At 41.9% G+C, this 17664-nt stretch overlaps 1 protein-coding gene across 4 annotated transcripts; it reads left to right on the plus strand.

Annotated features, from left to right (window-relative positions):
• Positions 1 to 1607: 1607 nt before the first annotated feature.
• cabp1a (calcium binding protein 1a) lies at positions 1608 to 15594 on the plus strand. 4 transcript variants are annotated; one of them, XM_047381272.1, is made up of 8 exons: positions 1608 to 2554; positions 7418 to 7594; positions 9333 to 9363; positions 9467 to 9610; positions 12163 to 12272; positions 12386 to 12460; positions 12559 to 12631; positions 14427 to 15594. In XM_047381272.1, exons 1-8 carry the CDS (start codon positions 1856 to 1858, stop codon positions 14450 to 14452), a joined length of 1335 nt encoding a protein of 444 aa, XP_047237228.1. In that variant the 5' UTR covers positions 1608 to 1855; the 3' UTR covers positions 14453 to 15594. The 4 variants fall into 4 exon arrangements, with proteins under 4 accessions (XP_047237228.1, XP_047237229.1, XP_047237230.1 ...); XM_047381273.1 differs by having other exon boundaries at positions 7427 to 7594; XM_047381275.1 differs by lacking the exon at positions 1608 to 2554 and adding an exon at positions 5604 to 5801.
• The last annotated feature ends 2070 nt before the right edge of the window (positions 15595 to 17664 follow it).

Here is a 17664-nt window from a genome sequence, read left to right on the forward strand (position 1 = left end):
CTTTACATCAGAGAGCACAAAAATCACATGTGGCCTTCCCCAAGGGTCCCCTTAGGGCCCCTTCTATTCAATATCTACAGGCTACAGGCTAACTCAGATTTTAACAAACAACAACGTAAGTTACAACTATGCAGACGACACACAGCTACACATTACAATGTCACCAGGTGACTATGAACCCATTCAAGCACTGGGTAAATGCTTAGAAGAAATCAATGCATGGATGGGCCCAAATTTTCTTCAGCTGAATCAAAACAAAACTGAAGTAATAATCTTTGGACCAAAGGAAGAGCGTTTAAAAGTTAGCACACAGCTTCAGTTAATACAGCTAGAAACCACCAGTCAGCTCGAAACCTGGGTGTAGTGATGGACTCAGACCTGAACCTTCAGAGGCACATAAAGGTAGTAACTAGGTTGACCTTCTATCACCTAAAGAACATCTCCAGGATTAAAGGACTAATGTCTCAGCAGGACCTTGAAAAACTAATTCATCGTTGATCAGACAGCTGCAGTTGATCCAGAACGCTGTTGCCCGTGTCCTCACTAGAACTAAGAAAGTGGACCACATAACCCCGGTTCTAAAGTCCCTACACTGGCTCCCTGTAGCTCAGAGAATAGACTTCTGTTAGTCTATAAATCACTGAATGGCTTAGCACCAAAATACATTACAGACTTGTTGTCAGTGTATCAACCACCCAGACCTCTCAGGTCTTCTGGCTCAAATCTACTCTGCATACCCAGAACCAGAACCAAACATGGAGAAGCAGCTTTTAGTTCTTATGCTCCACTGATCTGGAATAAACTGCCAGAAAACTGTAAAAGCGTCGAAACCCTAAGTTGCTTTAAATCAAGATTAAAAACATTTGTTTAGAGTGGCCTTTGACTGTGCCATTTAGGCATGATTAGTTGCGTTTTCAGTCTAATTTTCCATTCATTTTCTTGCCCATCATTCTATTCTCTTTATTTATTTATTTATTTTTAATTACCTCTGTTGTTTGATTTTATCATTTGATTTGTTTTTCTGTGTCTGTATCTGTGTTTATTTGCTTTGTGATTGTATTATAATCGTGTGTACAGCGCTTTGAGTGTCTCGTTGCTGAGGGGGGCTATATAAATAACCTTACCTTACCTTACCTAACCTTACCTTACCTTACCTTACCTTACCTTACACATTCAGTAAACACGCCAGCTACACTCTGCTTCACTCACAGTCTGACTCCTCCATGCATTCTGCACACAAACAGAAGGACCCGGCCCAGAGAATACTCCAAAAGACTAGCAGAACCAACTGCATGAAAAGGTGCTTCTGCACCTCAATGCTCAATGCAAATGCGGGTAACACTTCAGAATTTTATTTGTATGCTTTGCCTCCCACTTCACAATTATGCACTCTTTTGCGTTTGAATGTGACATAAATTCCCGAAAAATACAATACATTGACTACACATGCGAAAAATAAGCTTGAAAAGGCTTTGTGAATCCTTATGATTACAAAGCTCATTTTTTGTGGATCGCGTTGAGACCTTCTTCAATAAAAATCAGATAAATGACATCTACTTTTTAGATTAAAACTGTTCAGATCTGCTGACTATCCATACCTCCGTCCTTCTCCACGTCAGAGCTACAGAAAACCTTAATGGACAGGTGACGCGCTCTGCAGCGACGCAGCCGCTGTTGCTCTCCTGTTCGCAGCCTGAGTGCGCTCAGGCTGGACTACCGCACCGCGATCAGGTGGGGAGATGTAGCTCAGCTTAAATCGGACAGCCTTGACTGAAAAAACGACATGATTATAGCACGGAGAGAAGATGGTGTGGATGAAAGACCCACATAGGTGGAACAGATCAGAACCGCCGCGATGAGCACCTCCTTTCCGAAATCTGATTCCACAACCTCGCTACTCAAATCATCGAGGAGATCGACACACCTCCCTGATCAGACATCAGAGATCCAGAGAGGTCACCATCAGCACCAGCACCACCACCGTCCCGTTGCGCTCCAGGGTAGCGGCGGCAAAACCGATGAGTCTTTCTGGTCGGCCGAGGGCGACGTCAGCGCTCGGAGACCCCTGTGTCATCCCTCTCTCGTCGGCAGCCAGGACGGGAGTACTCCAGCCACTCGGAGTAAGTGCAAGCCCCATGCCCCCCTCAGCCAAGTTCCCGTTCAACCGGGACCAAACTGCGAGGCGGACCGAGGTGTGACCGAGCGGAGCCGTACTAACCCCAAGCCCTCACACCGTCACCACCACCACCACCGCAGGAAGCACCACCGAGGGGATAATCCAGATAACCCCGCGCATCCCTGTCACACGCATACCCACAGGGCGCCATCCCTTTCGGACAGCACCGACGACAGGGCCCCGCTGTGTGAACCGAGGGACCGTGAGAGGGGCAGTTTGGCCAGTGGCGGCGGTGGTCAGGTCAGCAGTCCATCCCCGTCCTCCTGCTCCCCTGTCCCGCCGTCCAGCAGGCCGTCCCGCCGCTCCAGGAGGTCCAGCTCTGCTTCTTTTGCATCTGACATCAATTTGAGGAGCGTCCTTAATTCACTGTTCGGGCAGGTACGATATTTGTTCCCCTAAAACTGATCATTTGGCTTCTATTCATTTGAAATTCATTGTGTGATGTCTTCCACTGCCTCTGGAAAATTCTCTGACAAGTTGTGACAGTGATGCTCCAAATCCACATTTAGATTCTGTGAAGGGGCTTCTTGGGTTTGCTGACTGAAGGTTTGCAGCATTAGTCCGTATATCATCTATAAATAATACCTCATTCTCTGAGACTCCTTTGTTCGGGTTGTTATTCTGGTCTCTTCCATCACCTCTATGTTTTCTGTGTTGCTGTTTGCAAACACTGTCACTACTGGACAGACTGGGGAGAGAAAAGCTCCTTTTACGCATTCATTTCTTATATAATTTGTAAAATAAAGTGCCACCTCCTACAGATTTCCTCAATCAGGCAGCTCTCTCTGACTGAAGTAGGACAAAAATATGTTCCAGGACAACAGAGGTAGAAAAGAAAAAAAAAGGCTTGTATGGACTTATGTTCATTCACCATTCAGTCAGAATGCTGGATGCAGTGATTGTTTTGTGTTTAAAGGTAATCACTGATGTTCCCACTGGTGATGGACCATCTATTTTGAGCTACGGGATGTATTTATACAAAGGAAAAGGAGTACAGCTTTATATGCCCGCTCTCTTATCTGTGCTGTCATTCTGCATAAATTGGCTGCTTTGAAAGCAACTGGCTTTATAGTTCAATGTTGAAAAAGCCTCAGAGCGCTCCAGCTTAAGTTTTAAACCACTGATATGTTGCTTACTAGGTGCATTCCAAAGAAGTCAGGGTTTATTTGCTTCCATGTTTGGTAATTAGGTGTTATCCAGAAGGGATTTACATACAGTGCTTTGTAAAAGTGAAATGTTTTACATTTGCTCATGCTACAACCACAAACTTCAACGTGTTTTATTGGGATTTTATGCAATATACCAACACCAAGTAGTGCATATTATTGAGATCTTAGGAAAAGGAAACATGTTTTTAAATTTGTCTTGTAAAAACACACCTGAAAAATCTCTAGTACATTTATATTCAGCCTCTCTGAGTCAGTAGTTTGTACAACCACATTTTGCTGAGTATACAAATATAGATCTTTTAGGGTATGTTTCTACCAGCTATGCAAAATTACAGAAGTGTGTTTTTGCCAGTTTTGCTAAATAGATTTACATTGAGATTCTCATTTGGATTTCAGTCTGGACTTTGACTGGGCCATTTGCACTTTGCAACAATTATTTTCCAGTCTTGCCCTTAACTAGTTCTATCCATATTTCAGCTCTGACCAGCTTCCCTGTCCCTGCTAAAGATTATCGCAGCATGATGCAGCTACCACCATGTTTTACTGTGGGGATGTTGTTCTCAAGGTGATGTGCAGTGCTCGCTTTTTGTCACACAGCATTTTCCACATACGTAGGTGTAAAATGTCATTTTTGACCAGATTACCTTCTTCCACATGTTAGCTGTGTCCCCTACAAGGCTTGTGGCTGAAACAGAACGTCTTCTTACATCTCTTTCATAAAGGCCAAACTTGGGAAGTGGATTATTGATAGTTGTCATGTCAAAAGATTTTCCCACCTGAGTGTCATTCTCTACAGCTGCTCCAGAGTCACAAGGAACCTATTGGCTTGTTCTCTGATTAATGCTCTCCTTGCCCTGCCCGTCACTTTAGGTGTCGATTTGTTGGATATTGTTCTTTAGCCTATCCCTGCTTTAAACTTTCCACAGTTGTCACTTGTCTGCTATGTTCTTTTGTCTTAATGATGCTGCTTGTTCCCTGTTTTTTTTCTAACAACCCCTTAGAGGCCTACAGCTGCATTTATAATAAGAATAAATGACACACAGGTTATCAGAGTAAACATGCAGATGCATGCCACGGTTTTAAGGTTTTTATTTTTTTAAAGATTTTTAAAACCTTGTATCATTTTCTTTGCACTTCACAATTATAAACTACTTTGTGTTGGTCTATCAGATGAAGTGCCAATAATGCACTGTATGTTGCTAAAATAAAAAGCTCTCAGTTATAAGTAAAACATGTTGCTCATCCCTCAAGGGAAGCCATCTGATACTCATAGTATGAAAATCCATTTGTACAGCTTACCCATGAGTCAGCCAAGGATCATTCTGTGAAAACATTAGTGTGACCTGAAGATGGTCTTTGTTGAGAAACCTACAGTTGTTGGTGAGGCGTTTAGCGACAACGAAGATGCAATGTACAGCTTTAGAGCTTCACGTCCTGCAATTTGAACAAGATGTTCAAAGACAACTCAGGAGCTGTTTGACCGGCCTGCACAGATATGCATAAACAGATGCTCATCAAGCAGCAGAGGATGTGTTAAAAAGAACGTCACGTTCACACCTTATATATACAAATATATGTGGTAAGTCTAGACATAAATGTCACCGCAATAAAAACAGCAGCTATAGCTCTCCCACTTGTTTCTTTGTCGTATTGCCATGTGGCAGCTGGACTGGAGGTCAGAGTAACCTTGTCATCACCTGCAGAGGGCAGAGGATGACGTGCATCACACCAGGGGTGGTGAAGCAGGAAAAACAAAGGCGTGTGCAGAAAAAATAAAGGGGGTTTATCTTCAGATGCAGTTTAGATGTTGAAAAAGATAAATTGTATTCCATACCTTGAGTACAGGTGAGGATGATGACATGAAGCTGGAAATAGGTTGTAACAGTTTTCTTAAACTTATCTTGACTGGATTTTCAGTTAAAGTGTAAACACTTTGCAATAATCTGCAGAACAATAATTAGGGATCAGGTGCACGTTTGTTAATCTTTTGCAGCATTTTCCTCTGTTGTTTATTCTCATGCTTTCAGAGCCCATAAGCCTGGGCCGAGATGTCAGCACTGTTTACAGAATAATCAACAGTTTGGGCGTCGTGACAGCTGAATGAAATGTCTTTCAGAGGTCCCTTTTCCTTTAATAGGCATTATTATCTTTCCTTCCACAGCCCTCCCTCATATTCTTTCTCTCCCTCCCCCCCAATCATTCTCACCCATTTCACTTTCCCTCCCTGATGCTGTTGCTGTCACTGGTCCGCATAGTATGGTGTAGGTTGGTGTTTTTACTGCGCTGCATAGGGACAGGTTAGCACCCCAGTCTTCATGGGTCTTGCTGAAAGTAGAGTTTGCATTCCTCTCAAAATCCGACCTGCAAATCCAAAGGAGAGAAAGTCCTCATGGTCGTATTTAATGCCACTTTTCTCGATTTGAATGGGAAACTGCTTAGACTGGCCTCTCAGAACGGTAAACCATGTGTTTTTTTCATCCATGTTTCTGGGATTGTTTGATTGGTTTTGTGGCACTCTAGAAACAGACAATAAGGGAAGTTTGACTATGCTCAGAATACTGTAATTAGGCTTCTGTTGAATTATTGCTTTAAGGTTTCGGCAAACATTTCCAATAAAATGCAAATGTGATATTTTCTAATTAAACTCTTTATTAAACTCTAGTTGCACAGTCTCCCTTGCAATATCTTTCGTGACCCGTTCCCTAGTTGTTCTGCTCGCCTTTTCTCTGCCTCTGAGTATGTTTACTCTTCCTGCGACAGTGTAAAGGTGCCAGTCTGTATAAGTGTCAAGTAAACTGTTATGAATAATGAGTGGAAAGTTGGCATCATGTTTGTTTTATAGATATATTTAGGTTACCTTTCTGCTATGTCTTCATATATTTGACATTGTTTCTCAGGTAAGGACACACAGTAAGACTTAGCGTTTCCTCTGCTAATGTCTGAAGCTCCCTTACTACTAAATAGGCTACATTAGATTTTTGCCTTGAAGTATAAAGACAAACCAAAGTTACTTTCTTACAGTGCCTCTCAAACGTTTTCGTAACCCCACTGAACTTTTTCATTGTGTCATGTTATGACAACATCATTTTTTTTTTAAACTAGATTTTAGGAAATAAACTGGCACATAGTTGTCAGTAGTTTTGAAGCAGAACGAAAATTTTACATGGGTTCCAAGCTTTTTGGAAATCTTCAAAGTGTAGCATGTATTTGTCTTCAACCCCTCAGAGTCAATACTTTGTACACAGCAGGAAGTCTTTTGGGGGTAAGTCTCTACCAGCTTTGGACTGAAAATGTTGCCAAGTCTTCCTTGCAAAATAGCTCAAGCTCAGGCAGATTGGATGGGGAGTGTCTGTAAACATCAGTTTTTAAGGCTTTTCACAATTTCTTTTGTGTTGCCACTATTTAAAGAGCACTCAATTTGTAGAGTGTATGTTTATGCATGGAATCTGTTGACAAAAGTTGTCTCGTCAACAGATTTTCCCACTTAAGCTTTGGATCTTTGCAACTCCTCTGGAGTTACCTGGAACTCCTCTGACTGTTTCTCCTGGTAATCCCTTCCTTCCTTGGCTTGTAAATTTGGAGTTTGGACGGTCATGCTTTGGCAGGTTGGCAGTACCATGCTCTTTCCATTTCCAGGCGCCGGACTGAACAGTTCTCTGTGAGATCTCCAAAGCTTGGGATATCGTTTGCTCTAACTTTGCGTTAAAAATGTCCACAACTTTATTCCTGATCTGCCTGATGTGTTTCCGGGTTTTGATGATGGTTTCTTCTCTAATGTTCCCTAACACACCTCTGAGGGCTTAACAAAATAGCTAAATTTATAATGAGAAAAAATTTCAACCGGTAGGACTTGGTGTGTAAGCGGCTTCTAACAAACGTTGATTGTACTAGATTTTATTTAGGGGCATCAGAGTAAAGAGGGCTAAATACAAATGCATGACACACACTTACAAATTATAAAAAATGCTCAAGGAGTGTGAATACTTTTACAAAACAGTGTATGTAACTTAAAAGATCTTTCCGACGCCTCTCTTATTTCTACTCTCCCTTGTCTCTGCACACCTTTGGAAAGATGCTCCAGGACGCTGAGAGGAGACTCAGACTTGTGCTGTCTTGTGAGGAATCAGGGTATCTCGGGCCGTATCAGGACTCCATTGTTTCCGTGTCACAAAACTGCGTTCTCGTAAGCAACATACTGGGACAAACCCGTGTCTTCCTGGGCAAAGGCATGGCAAAGTGCAGGCAGGCTGTACGTAAGTCTTGCAAAACATGCTTCTATCTGTTGTCGACATATTAGTAAAACTGGCATCTCTCTTATTCTAAAAGAAGCTACAGTAATGGATGAGTATATTGTGAGATATAGAGTAGAGTTATGGATGAAAAAATGACTACATTCTTTAAATGTAAGGTTTGAAATCTGAGGGTATAACTAAAAATTTATTAGTCTCACATGGTGTGAAATTAGATAAACATAACTTTATTTGCCTTGTTGATGAACAACCCATAGCCTGCCTTCAGTCATTTTCCCCCTCCATTATCTGTTGCTGTTTGGGATCACTGTGCTTTTGCAAGACACAGTAGTGGCCAAGATTCAGCTGTTGGAAAGACTGACTTTACTGTTGGAATCAAACACAATCATGCTTTACTTTACAAGATTGACCAATTGACTGAAAGAGGTCTTGGTTCTGCTGCGCCAAAACAAGCCCACAGCATTGTGTTTTATTTTGTTACCTCCTGCTAAAGCAAAGTTCGTTCAATCACCGATGGTTGCTCTACAGCCTTCAACGCTTTTTTTGCCCCCTGATAAAGATGTGTAAAACATCTTATATAAATAAGCGAATGTTTTACTACAGTGGTTTGGTCTCACCCTGTACCAAGTTAGAATTTTTTTTTTTAAATCGACCAGTCCTAGTAGAGTTTAGGAAACAGCACGTTTACATTTGTAATGGTTGGACAGAACATTTTTAAGACTTTTTACACATATTTAATTATCAATTAATTGTTAATTGAATCAATTACACTATTCCTCAGTTAAGGTTTGAGCACAAGTCACACATGCTGGCAACTGTGGTTCAGCCAATAAGCACATTTTTCAAAGTGTGCAGCTGTTCCCTTTAAATCCATATCCGCGATAATGATCAGCTTGTTTACATCCTTGTTTATTTTAAGGGGTTGCTGATTATGCTGTCTAACATGTAGGAAGTAAGCAGTTTCAAGTTTTTGTATTGTGATGGAGAATGTTAGTGATGGAGGTTTGTACACACAGAAAATGCATTTATTTGTCTAACTGTTACTTAACTAAAAAAGTACTCTTGAGATGTCAAATTCTCTTTTATAAGAGTGCCCTGAATGGGGAAATGTTACCCTGACGAACTGGCATTGATGGGTTGACACAGAAACTGCTGATGGTGTTGGGTTGCCACATAGTTTTGGGCTCATGCGCCTTTGTTTTTTGTGTCAGAGGTTCTGGTCAGTATGTACTTGGGGCCTGACGTCAGCACTTTGTGTTGTGTTTAGACGTCTCTCCACTCCTGCTTTTAACCCCTGAGTGCTCTGGGAAATGTCTGCTGCGCTCTCTGTCCTTTAAAGGTTGCTTTTATTGTATACAGGCACTGAAAAACAGAAACAGTCACATTCTTCTTTGAACTGCAGTGTTGAGGTTCCTTGTCCCCACTGATAGAGATCAGCGCTCTTTCCTCTAAAGTTTTTTTATTACGATGTGACTTAATTTCACTCGGCTGTTAACTTTTCCTTAACGCTAAACTGCTTGTAGCCGGGGCTCCTAGGAAGGCTGGGGAATGTAATCGAGAAGATTTGGAAATCAGATTTTGGCATCACTCTGGTCACAGTATTGTCAGAAGTATGTTTGCATGGAATGTGTTGACAAAAAAACTTTGTTTCACTGTTATAATAATGTATGTTGTTTTTCATTAGTGTGTGATCATTTGATTTTTACCAGCCAGTAGTAAAATGTTTTGTCTTAATAGGATAGAGAGCTGCGGCCAGAAGAAATGGATGGTAAGATTTTGTCCTCCATAAAGTCTCTTTTGAGTTCAGCTCTTCATCTTAGGGCCACACTGTTAGTATATCACTATACCACGTTCTGTCTTCTTCACAATAGAGCTGCGAGATGCTTTCAAGGAATTTGACAAAGACAAGGATGGCTTCATAAGCTGTAAAGATCTGGGAAACTGTATGAGGACCATGGGATACATGCCTACCGAAATGGAGCTGATAGAATTGAGTCAACAGATAAACATGAACTGTAAGCTCATAAGTGCCTCGTACTTTTATATGTAATGTATGTACAAGAGTTCCCATCAGAGGTTAACATGCAGTCATCATCAGCATGAAAATCATAATAATTTAGGGCCTCAAATAATTATTTCGCTTTGCAACAGAAGTATATAGCTGCCCAGATGGACATTGTAAATGCCTTCCAGAAGAAAGGTTTTATGGTCAGAGGAGACAAAGATTGAGCCATTTTGGCCACAATGACAGGAAGTATATTTTAGGAAGTCAAGTGGGGGTTTCAAATCAAAGAGTGCTGTAACAACTGTTAAGCATGGTGGTGGTAGCACCATGCTGAGGGTCTGTTTCACTGCTATTTTACACAAAGTAGGTGGAATAATAATTGAGATAGACGATTAACCTCATTTCTTACCTCCAACCTAAATCAGCAGCAAGATGGTTAAATCTTGGATACAGTCTGGTGCCCCAACAGGACAATGTCCCCAAACAGACATCAAAACGGGTTGTAGAGTGGATAAAGCAAGCTGACATAAAGGTCTGGAATGGTCCCCAGTTCATCAATGTTAAGAACTTATAAACAATACTTCAGTGCTAGGTTTGTGTCAGGAAACCAACCAATTTAATGAAGGTCAACCACTTTTGATAAGAGGAGTGCTCAAATATCCATCCAGAATAATAACAGTATGCTTTTGATGGCTACAAAGGTGTCAGTTTTTTTCTCTACAACTAGGTGAGCCAGATTTAATTGAATATCACTGGGGTTGTAGGCACAGTGCTGTAAAATAGTACCAATTTCAGATCTATTCTGTTTTTGCCTTTTTCAGATCATGAAGCAAACCATTAGTCAAAGATAACCTGACTAAATAAAAATGCAGCTTTCAAATTATGATTTCAATATTAAGGGAAAAAACTATCCTAGTTAACCTGCTCCGATTTTAAAAATTATATCCACCCCTTGTTCGTTCGTTCGTCGTCTTCCGCTTATCCAGGACCGGGTCGCGGGGGAAGCAGACTCAGCAGAGACGCCCAGACGTCCCTCTCTCCAGACACCTGCTCCAGCTCCTCCAGGGGGAGCCCAAGGCGTTCCCAGGCCAGCCGAGAGACATAGTCCCTCCAGCGTGTCCTGGGCCGTCCCCTGGGCCTCCTCCCGGTGGGACGTGCCTGGAACACCTCCCGAGGAAGGCGTCCAGGAGGCATCCGGTATAGATGCCCGAGCCACCTCAACTGGCTCCTCTCAATGTGGAGGAGCAGCGGCTCTACTCCGAGCTCCTCCCGGATGGCCGAGCTCCTCACCCTATCTCTAAGGGAGTGCCCGGCCACCCTACGGAGGAAGCTCATTTCAGCCGCTTGTATCCGTGATCTCGTTCTTTCGGTCATGACCCAAAGTTCATGGCCATAGGTGAGGGTAGGAACGTAGACCGACCGGTAAATTGAGAGCTTTGCTTTTCGGCTCAGCTCTCTCTTCACCACAATGGACCGGCACAGTGCCCCCATTACTGTGGCAGCTGCACCGATCCGTCTGTCGATCTCCCGCTCCATTCTTCCCTCACTCGTGAACAAGACCCCGAGATACTTAAACTCCTCCACTTGAGGCAGGAACTCCCCTCCAACCTGAAGAGGACAAGCCACCCTTTTCCGGTCGAGTACCATGGCCTCGGACTTGGAGGAGCTGATCCTCATCCCAGCCGCTTCACACTCGGCTGCGAACCGCCACAGCGCATGCTGTAGGTCTTGGCTAGAGGGGGCCAGCAGGACCACGTCATCCGCAAAAAGAAGAGACGAAATCCACTGGTCCCCAAACCAGACCCCCTCCGGCCCTTGGCTGCGTCTAGAAATCCTGTCCATAAAAGTTATGAACAGGACCGGCGACAAAGGGCAGCCCTGCCGGAGTCCAACGTGTGAATTAACTGTGGTGAGCCACATTTTTTGGGATTAATTTCACTAGCCTGACCCAAGTCCAATTGCTGCCTGACCTACATAATTAGGAGATCACTTAAACAGAACCTGTTGGACAACTTGAGCAAACAAAACAGCAACACATCAGGACAATGATCCAAACACGCCAGCAATTTGACATCTAAATGACTGAGAAAAGCAAAACAAAATGAATGTTTTAGCATGGCCTAGTCAAAGTCTGGGTTTAAATTCAATTGAGATGACTTGAGATTACCAAAAACAGGCTGTAAATACTCGAAAACCCACCAGTGTGGCTAAATTACAACCAATAATTATTAATGGCACGCCATGTTTTTCAGTATAGATAGGCAGTTACTTTTTTACAGGAAAAGGTTGGCATAGAGTTTTCCCTTAATAAATAAAATAATCATTTACCATGGCATTTTTTCTTTATTCAGGTTACTGTTGCTTGATATTATGTAATAAAATAATTTAAACTATCTTCTATTTAAAAATAATTACCAAAAAGCAATCCACTATGAAAACAGAATTTGTAAAATGCATAATTAAAAGCCCCAAATCAATTCAACATTTATGTTTATGATTGTAAACACCTTTTCTGAACTGCAGTCAATGTATCTGAGGTTGTTTTGATCTGTCTTCCATCAGTGGGAGGTCATGTTGATTTTGACGATTTTGTGGAATTAATGGGCCCAAAACTTCTTGCTGAAACAGCAGACATGATTGGGATAAAGGAGTTAAAAGATGCATTTAGGGAGGTAAGGTTGTCTGACATTTTAGTAGTTAATGCTCCTGTGTAATTTCTGCCATTCATTTTACTCCTTTTGTTTTGGATTGTTGTGAATGTTGCTCCTCTGCTTGTTATTCTCAGTTTGACACAAATGGGGATGGTGCCATAAGCACTACTGAGCTAAGAGATGCAATGAGGAAGTTACTGGGTCAACAAGTAAGTGATCAGAAAGAAAACCGAGCTGGTGAACTGATTTTTAACCCCCGTATGAGGAGTTTTACTCACTCTTTCTGACCTAGTTTTCTCTTTTTCAGGTAGGTCTTAAAGAGGTAGAAGATATCCTAAGGGATGTGGACTTAAATGGTGACGGACTTGTTGACTTTGAAGGTAAAATAACTTTTACCACCCCTTTTCAGTGCCTTGCAAAAGTATTCATGCAGCTTGAGCTTTTTCAAATTTTTTTCACTGTACAACTCCAACCTTTAGTGCATTTTACTGGGATTTTATGTGACAGGACAACATAAAGTATTGCATAATGCACAGCATGATGCTTCCACCACCATGTTTCACAGTGCAGATGGTGTGTTCAGGGTGTGAGCAGTGTTATGGTGTCATGTATGGTCTCATCTGACCAGAGCACAATCTTTTAGTGTTCTCTTGTTTCGTTGTCCGATGAGCCGGAGGCTATTCCATGCACCTGATGGAGAAAAATTATTCTGGTAACAACGAGTGATTTCTTGAAGGGAATACAACTTAATCTTCAGTTTTCTTCCTTTAAGTGGCAGGCACTGACACTCCAGGCTTCGATGGTTAAACAGGATCTTTGTTGTCATATGTTTCCGAAGACAGTAGTTTCCAGAAGCTGAAGAGTTGAAGTAAACCCGGAAACATAAATGAGGTTGATTCAGGACTTCCAGAAGCCTGAAACCTAGAGCAATCAGCTGTTCACCGATCAAGTTCACTTCTGTTGTCTTTATAAAAAGGCTTTAGATGAAATCCGAGTCTTAATCTTGAGGCACAGTCCTTTCTGGGCTCACAGGTTGATCCTCTATTTTAATGCAGTCAATCAGTTGGGCTTTGTCTCTGTTCCTTTTCCATCCAAGCTTATTTTCTCCGTCCGATCTTGTTCGCTGGTGTTCTGAGAGGAAACAACCCCGTTCCCTCCTTCACCATTGCTTTTATGGTGCTTGATGCTTTCACCAGTCAGCCCCTTATTAGGCTTCTCAGTTATTGCGCAACCTATTCAGCTCAGCTTCTTGGTTATTGCACAACCTATTTAGCTCAGCTTCTTGGTTATTGCTCAATACTTTAGTCATGGTCATCGTGACCTACTGATTCTGTTTCTCAGCCTTGGAGATGCCGATAATAGCCATGCAGCTGGCTGTAGTCGCATCCTCCCTTCCTCCCGTTTGCCTTGAAAAGGTTTGCTGTCAGCATGCAGCTGGCTCTCGTCACTCCTAGTCATCCTACAGTTCTTTCCCTAATCTGCTCAGTTTTAAACTTTACACAGTATTACACATTCCATTTTTCAGCTTTCAGCATTTAATTTAAAACACAGTTACAAAACCATCACTTCATTCTTTTTATTCATGCTTCACAAATGATTAATGTTATATCTCTTTCATATATAGATGATTGAGAATGTCAAACCTTAATGTTTTTTTACTCTAACTCTCAGTTCTTACCCACATTTCAATCGTACATCTTTTAACTTGTTAATCAAACGTTACTAATTTAATTTAATACATGTGAAGGAATGGAAAATCATCATACATCATTGGATACTTGTTGTTTATACTTCTGCAAAAGATAAGACAGATAATATGTGGCAGATAATATGTGGCTCCACACAGGCCTCTCCAGACTCTCAGCTCCAGAATATGAGAACATGCTTGTTTCACTCCTCACTGCTTCAACTGTGTTTTGATAATTATTGCATGGATTACACATAAGGATATTTATTGTAACTTTTATGGAGTTAACTGTGAGCAGTTACTAAATGTTGCATGGATTACATGGAAAGATCTCACCTTATTTTGACACTTAGTAAAATAAAACATTAAATGCGACTATTTATGGCAAGGGTATGTATACATCTGCAAGGCCCTGTACTGAAGCTGTACAGCAAGGTATGGCTCAGTTGTTCATTCGTACATTCCTTTGCCATTCTCTTCTCTTTCAGAGTTCGTACGAATGATGTCTCGCTAAGATCAGACATTGGTCCTGAATGTGAAGCTGTGTCCCACTTTACACCGAAACCATGCCCAACTAAAGGACAAGCCAAGATCCACTGAGCCATCGAAATCTAAACGACACTGGAATTCAAACTCCTCGAATGTCAAAGAGCGAGGGGGTCACCTCCCACTTTCAATCAATAAGTGTTCTTCCTTAAAACTTTTAAAGTTTAACTGAGGCAGAATTTGCTGTAGCATAGCTAACGATTGTCTAATTTATGTTTTTGCACTTTAATTCCCACTTAATAACTTCCTGTGTGGATAAATTGTCGGTGTCCTGTCTCAAACTCTATGTGGTGTGATTAAGTGTCTTACAAAATGTCACCTTCAGTGTTTCATCGGAATCACAATGAGAGACTGAATGTAGGGAAGACAAGACATTATTACTGTCAAATGTTTATATATTCACACACTGTCTGTTGTATGAGAAATGTACTTGAATGTACTTTTGTGCACCAATGGTGCTTCACCAAGAAATCAAAGTGGCAATACCACACCTGTAATGTAACTTTGTGATTATGTGTAGTTTTTCATTGTGCCAGACCTGTTCCAATGAAAAAGCATCACTGTCTGACATCTGGCAGCAAAGGAAGAAATCTGATCCTAATGAGAAGTAAATCTCTAAAATGTCTCCATATTTGTTATTAACTGAGATCAGCAAAGGAACAAGAAAGAAAAAAAGACTGTAAAAGATGGGCAGCTTTTCTCAAAAGCTTAGAAAGTCCTCACCAACACTTACCAGCGGTGATTTGCAGCAACACAGAACATATTAAGATTGTCTCTTTTTGTGTTCATGTCTGAATTTACAAAAGGCTGAGAAAAAAGAAATGACCGTTTTTGAAAGTCTGTTTAGGTCTGTATGAGGTTACACATTAGAAATTACAAATGTGAACTGTATGTACAGTGGATCTGATCATGTTGTACCTGCCACTGTCTTTATGACTCAGTATGTGCTAATGTTACATAATGTTATACATCTGAGCTGTCAAAAAAAGTTTTATGCATGCCAAAGAGAGACATTTACTACATTTAGTATGCACAATTTTGTCTATCAAAACAGGAAACATAATATTTCAGCAAGTTAACCATAGAAAAATAAAAGGTGTTGACATATGATCCTTTTTTTTACTATTGGTATGTGTTTTTTACTACATGCGCTATGTCAAAATGTTATTATGGTACTGAGAGATGTCACAGCATGTAGTGAGGATAAAGCTAGTTATATCATTACATAGATCTCCAGATGTATGTATTAAGGGAACACTCAAATAACACATCCTAGATCTAAATGAATGAAATATTCTCATTGAATACTTTGTTCTGTACAAAGCTGAATGTGCTGACAACAAAATTACACAAAAATCATTAATGGAAATCACATTTATTAACCGATGGAGGCCTGGATTTGGAGTCCCACAGAAATTAAAGTGGAAAAACACACTACAGGCTGATCCAACTTTGATGTAATGTCCTTAAAACAAGTCAAATTGAGGCTCAGTATTGTGTGTTGCCTCCACGTGTCTGTATGATCTCCCTACAACACCTGGGCATGCTCCTGATGAGACGGCAGATGGTCTCCTGAGTAATCTCCTCCCAGACCTGGACTAAAGCATCCGCCAACTCTTGGTGTTGGGCTGTGAGCACAACCCCCATTTGTGGACGTCGTTCCCTCATACCATCCTCATGGAGTCGGTTTCTAACCGTTTGTGCAGACACATGCACATTTGTGGCCTGCTGGAGGTCATTTTACAGGGCTCTAGCAGTGCTCCTCCTGTCCCTCCTTGCACAAAGGCGGGGGTAGCGGTCCTGCTGCTGGGTTGTTACCCTCCTACGGCCTCCTCCACGTCTCCTGGTGTACTGGCCTGTCTCCTGGTAGCACCTCCAGGCTCTGGACACTACGATGACAGACACAGCAAACCTTCTTGCCACAGCTCGCATTGATGTGCCATCCTGGATGAGCTGCACTACCTGAGCCACTTGTGTGGGTTGTAGAGTCCGTCTCATGCTACCACGAGTGTGAAGGCACCACCAACATTCAAAAGTGACCAAAACATCAGCCAGAAAGCATAGGTACTGAGAAGTGGTCTGTGGTCCCCACCTGCAGGACCACTCCTTTATTGAGTGTGTGTTGCTAATCACCAAAGATTTCCCCCTGTTGTCTATTCCATTTGTACAACAACATGTGAAATTGATTGTCAATCAGTGTTGCTTCCTAAGTGGACAGTTTGATTTCACAGAAGTTTGATTTACTTGGAGTTATATTGTGTTGTTTAAGCGTTCCCTTTATTTTTTTGAGCAGTGTATATATATATATATATATATATATATATATATACATACACAAGGGTTGGAAACACCTGTCATTTTAGTGTGGGAGGGTTCATGGCTAAATTGAACCAGCCTGGTAGCCAGTCTTCATTGATTTCACATTGCACCAGTAAGAGCAGAGTGTGAAGGTTCAATTAGCAGGGTAAGAGCACAGTTTTGCTCAAAATATTGAAATGCACACAACATTATGGGTGACATACCAGAGTTCAAAAGAGGACAAATTGTTGGTGCACGTCTTGCTGGTGCATCTGTGACCAAGACAGCAAGTCTTTGTGATGTATCAAGAGCCACGGTATCCAGGGTAATGTCAGCATACCACCAAGAAGGACGAACCACATCCAACAGGATTAACTGTGGACGCAAGAGGAAGCTGTCTGAAAGGGATGTTCGGGTGCTAACCCAGATTGTATCCAAAAAACATAAAACCACAGCTGCCCAAATCACGGCAGAATTAAATGTGCACCTCAACTCTCCTGTTTCCACCAGAACTGTCCGTCGGGAGCTCCACAGGGTCAATATACACGGCCGGGCTGCTAATGCCAAACGTCGGTTTCAATGGTGCAAGGAGCGCCAATCTTGGGCTGTGGACAATGTGAAACATGTATTGTTCTCTGATGAGTCCACCTTTACTGTTTTCCCCACATCCGGGAGAGTTACGGTGTGGCGAAGCCCAAAAGAAGCATACCACCCAGACTGTTGCATGCCCAGAGTGAAGCATGGGGGTGGATCAGCGATGCTTTGGGCGGCCATATCATGGTATTCCCTTGGCCCAATACTTGTGCTAGATGGGCCAAGGACTACCGAACCATTCTTGAGGACCATGTGCATCCAATGGTTCAAACATTGTATCCTGAAGGC

The sequence above is a fragment of the Girardinichthys multiradiatus genome, chromosome 12 (genome assembly GCF_021462225.1).
Source record: "Girardinichthys multiradiatus isolate DD_20200921_A chromosome 12, DD_fGirMul_XY1, whole genome shotgun sequence".
In the NCBI taxonomy this organism is placed as follows: domain Eukaryota; kingdom Metazoa; phylum Chordata; class Actinopteri; order Cyprinodontiformes; family Goodeidae; genus Girardinichthys; species Girardinichthys multiradiatus.

Bases quoted from the DNA above. Each gene is read 5' to 3' on its own strand.
- cabp1a (XM_047381272.1), top strand. From the start codon at position 1,856: ATGAGCACCTCCTTTCCGAAATCTGATTCCACAACCTCGCTACTCAAA. The intron at 7,595-9,332 runs GTACGTAAGTCT...TTGTCTTAATAG, and splicing joins TGGCAAAGTGCAGGCAGGCT to GATAGAGAGCTGCGGCCAGA. The intron at 12,273-12,385 runs GTAAGGTTGTCT...TGTTATTCTCAG, and splicing joins TAAAAGATGCATTTAGGGAG to TTTGACACAAATGGGGATGG.